Source organism: Haliaeetus leucocephalus, unplaced genomic scaffold (assembly GCF_000737465.1).
Source record: "Haliaeetus leucocephalus isolate CR32 unplaced genomic scaffold, Haliaeetus_leucocephalus-4.0 Scaffold858, whole genome shotgun sequence".
Classification (NCBI taxonomy): Eukaryota; Metazoa; Chordata; class Aves; order Accipitriformes; family Accipitridae; genus Haliaeetus; species Haliaeetus leucocephalus.
This window is the reverse complement of record NW_010973294.1, coordinates 4,086,849-4,091,341: the sequence shown is the minus strand read 5'-3', so window position 1 is coordinate 4,091,341 and position 4,493 is coordinate 4,086,849. Positions and strand designations below refer to the sequence as shown.

Genomic DNA, 4,493 nt, shown 5'->3' with positions numbered 1-4,493 from the left:
GGGAGGGGGGGGGGGGGGGGAACCAGAAAGGAGGAGGATGGTGTCCAGGACAGGCCTTTCTCACGTGACGTTAGTTGGCATGAGAGGCTCAGGATGCAGTTCTGGTAGTTACAGTTCTTATCCTCTGAAAGAAAACCATATCAGGGAAACAAAGCAAAGCTCAGCACAGCTGGCAAGACGGTTTTGCACAACAGGAATAGGATGAGGAAGAAGGGAAGGGAAATTGCCTGTTACAAGTAATGATATCACGAGCGTCTGTGTCCAGTACCTTGCAATCAGCAGCACTTGCACAAAAGCTGATGTATAAGAAAATCTGAAACTGTATTGCTACACTGGGCAGGGTGACTGGCAGCATGGTCAAACAGGTAGGCTGCTCTCTGTCTCAGCATGGATGGGGTCTACAGCAAGCAGGCTAGAAGCCCTGCAGCTAGAGACAAAGGCTGATGCCAGGGTGGGCTTTTGCTGTGAATCTCAACACTGCTGGAAGCAGAACAAATGGTGGCAGGACTGGTCAGAGGAACAGAATTGAGCTGGTTCTGGAGACAAGAATTATGATCTCTCCCACAGTCTTGTTAGACTTGGCACTAAAGAGGTCACTATGCTCAACTGGGGAAATGGTAATCCTCCCCCCAGGATTTCCAGAGCAAGACCCTCGGTGCTGGTGTACACTTGTTTATTGAACTCATATTAGTAGCTACCTTTAATAAGTAGCAATAATCTTGTATGCTGTGGTAAAGATCTTTAGAGTGAAGTACATAAAAAAGAAAAAATAGTTTCTTTAGGAATTGAGATAATTTCATCAAAACTTTCTTTTTTTGTTGAAGGTATGAGCAATTCAGATGTGATGGTTGCTCTTCAGCGTGGGTACCGAATGCCACGCATGGATAACTGTCCAGCTGAGCTTTATGATATCATGAAAACATGCTGGAAAGACAAAGCTGAAGAGAGGCCAACATTTGATTATCTACAGAGTGTGCTTGATGACTTCTACACAGCAACAGAAGGGCAGTATCAACAACAGCCATAGAACAAAGAACACTTTTTCTATTGACATGGATCATTGGCACAGACTATTATTTGGACAGACTGCTCAAACCAATTACTTCATGAATTTGGATGTCTTAACTGAGTGTGGAAGCTGAAATGCTGAAGGAAAGAATAATTCTGCAGAGAAATAATGTTTTTATTTGGTTAAAACAGTTCTTCTAAAGCTTGAAGTTCTCCTTAAATGCCTTATGTTTTGCATCTGCAGAAACATCCCAAAGCAAGCAGGCTTTTTGGGGTGGGGAGGGAGAAGGAAGGAAAGCAATTGTGCATGGGCACAGTTTGACAACACCTTCTTAGGATCTAAATCACACAATACATTACAAGGAGACCTTTATAAAAGGGGCAAGAAGATGCATGAACAGCTGTCTTAAAAAGAAAAAGTCATGAAGGAAAACTTACATATTTAAGACATGGTGATGTTCTTAAATCATCTTTTGTGAAAATTGTTTTTATATCCTTGTTATTTCACATTAATATCTGGAGTACTGTCACCTCTTGTAAGACTTTCTAAACGGTGTCATGGTTTCCTTTAAGGAAGGGTTATGTATGCAATTCTTTACACTGAAGATGATTCTGTTTGTTTTACTGCTGTATTACTCATACTAAATTTAAAATAATTTTCAAAGCATCGCACAGCCATCATTGATGCAGAAGTGCAATATCGACACACATGACAGCAGAAGTGGCAGCACACCTAGCTCTGTGTTCAACCTTCAGTTTCCCACGAGGCCAAAGTCATCACCTGAAGTCCACTGGAAAGCACAGGATTTTGAAGGAAGTTAATATGTTCATTGCAGTCACTAAGACTCTTACCAGTGAAAGTATTTTAATCTTAATTTTTAATCCTCTGTGATTATTCAAGAAAATTCCTTATATTTTTGCTGCTTTAATCAACTAACCTCCAATCTGTTTTACAGCTAAAACTAGCTCTAGCTATCAAAAACAATTTGTGGAAATATGCAATAGGATACCAAGTTACATTGCAATGACACTATAGGTTTGTTGCTCAGTATATAAATCTAATTCATAAAAGTGAATGCAGTTTGCTAAACTCTACATATTGAATTGTTCTATCAAATTACTTACCAAACCAGCTGAGCTAGTGCAATTGCAATGTAACAACAGCATAGATTCCCCCGTAAAGTGATAGTGGTTCTTACATCTGAAACCCAGTTCCACCTTTGCCACCCCCTCAGCCCAATTTTTTAGGCAAATGGTACTTTGCAGAAGCTAAAAACCCTTTTGATAAAGCTTCAGTGTGCCTGCAGTTGAAGTTCAGCAGCATAAATATTCATTGCTTTTCTTTTCCATTGGCTTCCTTCAGTCAAACTGTGCAGTTTAAGCAGACTATCAGATAAATATGTAAATAGTTTCTATTGTATGGTGATTTTTAATTTTAATAAACACTTAATCTGAAGAAAGTTGTATGGTAGTAATTTGAGGTAAAACAAATGACTGATGTTCTAACCAGAGTGGTAGCTTCATGTGGAACAGGAGAACATCATTACCACAAACAAGATAAATGGATTCTGCTTTACTTATACCCATTCAGCTTTGATAAGCTGAAAAGGACCAAACCAGCCACTCCTGCATCCTTATTAAGGTTTCTTTTTGGTCTGGAGAGCAGGAAAAAAAAAAAGTCATCAATCCTCCACTGTCCTTTAAAACAGCTTCTCAAAAGTCATTAATGTAATAACAACACAGTCCATTGCAACTCTTTGGAAAACATTACAGTTAAGAATTGGTCAGTACTTCACTATAGGCTTCATTTTATTTTAAGGAAAAAAAAAACCAAAAAGCTTAAGATAATGTAACCTTGTCTTTCAAACTATTTCCTGTAGCCAACCAAATAGCTCTGGGCAGCAGGAGGGAACAGGGAAACAGCAGTTACTCAGGGAATAAGAGGTTATAGTTAGTGTCACAAATTTGATAACATATGCTCTCAGACAAGTGATAGACTGTCAAGGTGTAGCACTAGATCATTTGAAATAGTATTATAGAAAGTTTCCAGCATTAGCCTGTTCTGATGTTTTTTTTTAAAAACTTCTGTTTGAATATTGCTGCTGTTAAAGCAATTTGTACATAACAGCTTTCTTATTCAAGGGATCAACACACAGTGTATAGTATCACTACACCAAAATATTTTTTAGGAGCTGGAATAGTTTTCATGGGAGTAGAACAGCATTTTAGAAATTCTACCCTGGAGATATTATAGGCCTTTAGGACTTCTGGAGCCAGATGATAACCTGTATTTAACAGAAACAGTTCAAGACATAACAGCACTGGCTCAAGTCCTACATCTCCAGCCTGGTTAAAGACATGGCAGAGTTATTACTTGTCACTGCATTTGCACAGATCAACCCCAAACTCAGAAGACCAGGCAAGAACAGTCACACCAGAGAAGGGCTGCTCTCAGTGTCACACAGGAAGGCTGCACCACCTAGTGTCCCCACAGGGAGGGTAAGGTTCTTGCTCTGAGCTGGGTCCCCTTCCACTATGAGAAACAGCCTTATAGGGACTGATCAATCCAGTTTACTTATGGATTCTGCCTTGTTCTAAAGCAATCCTCCAGCACTTACAGGCATGGTTCTTTCACAGTAGTTAGAAAAACCTCTCACCCTCACTGATGGAAATGGCTTTAAGAAAGCCATTATTTCAAACTTTATCATGCTCCAGTCTTCCTTCCTTGAGTTACTAGATAAAGGTAAGTAATATAATCAAGGCTATGATTCTTTCAACTTGAGATCTTCGTATGTCAATCACTATGATCATCTAGCCTTTAAGTTTATGATCTTGCCTTATGTTGATTTCACTGATTTTCTCACCTTTATAAAATGAGCAGTCAGAACTTAACTTAGCAATGGAAAATTTTATTATAAATAGACTTTTCAAAGTTTAATGCATATTCTTAGTGGAAATTCAAATGATATTAAAACAAGTTCCTTCTTTAAAAAGCCAAGTTACCTGAAAAATAGCAAGGAGCCAGATAAGACCTCATTTTGTTGCCTCTTTTAGCAATTTGCTCAGTTCAGTCCCAAGATGGCAGTCTCCAGGTCAAAGCCAGAATATTAACTTCAGAACCAAGCTATTTTAACTATTTGAGATTAAGCTTACAAGCCATCTGATTTCTAGGAATCAACAATGAAATGAAATACTTAATTTAAAAAGGTACTGAGCAGCACATGAGAAACATCCCACTTACTTAGCATGAATCACACATTTATCAGTATAGAAGACCATGATAGCAGTTAGTCAAGAATTAAAATTATATTTCTCAAATCACATCTCTATCAACAGTAAAAGCAGAAGTTTAGACCTAAACTTACATAGCTCTAAATTCAACCCTGATTCAATTAAAAAGTTGTGTATTAAATATTTTCATGTCAGTTAACATGACAGTTGAAGATGGCATCTAAGAGTGAGAAAAAGCTATCAACAGTTTAAGA

The 4,493-nt window shown here is 38.2% G+C and overlaps 1 protein-coding gene across 2 annotated transcripts in view; it reads left to right on the top strand.

Moving 5' to 3' along the window:
* Positions 1-2,395, top strand: part of LYN (LYN proto-oncogene, Src family tyrosine kinase) — a 34,268-nt gene extending 31,873 nt beyond the window's left edge. For both annotated transcript variants that reach the window (XM_010582934.1, XM_010582933.1), the window contains exon 12: positions 825-2,395. In XM_010582934.1, coding sequence (XP_010581236.1) covers positions 825-1,027 — 203 coding nt within the window. In that variant the 3' untranslated portion in view covers positions 1,028-2,395. The remainder of the gene's footprint in view (positions 1-824) is intronic.
* Positions 2,396-4,493: the final 2,098 nt, after the last annotated feature.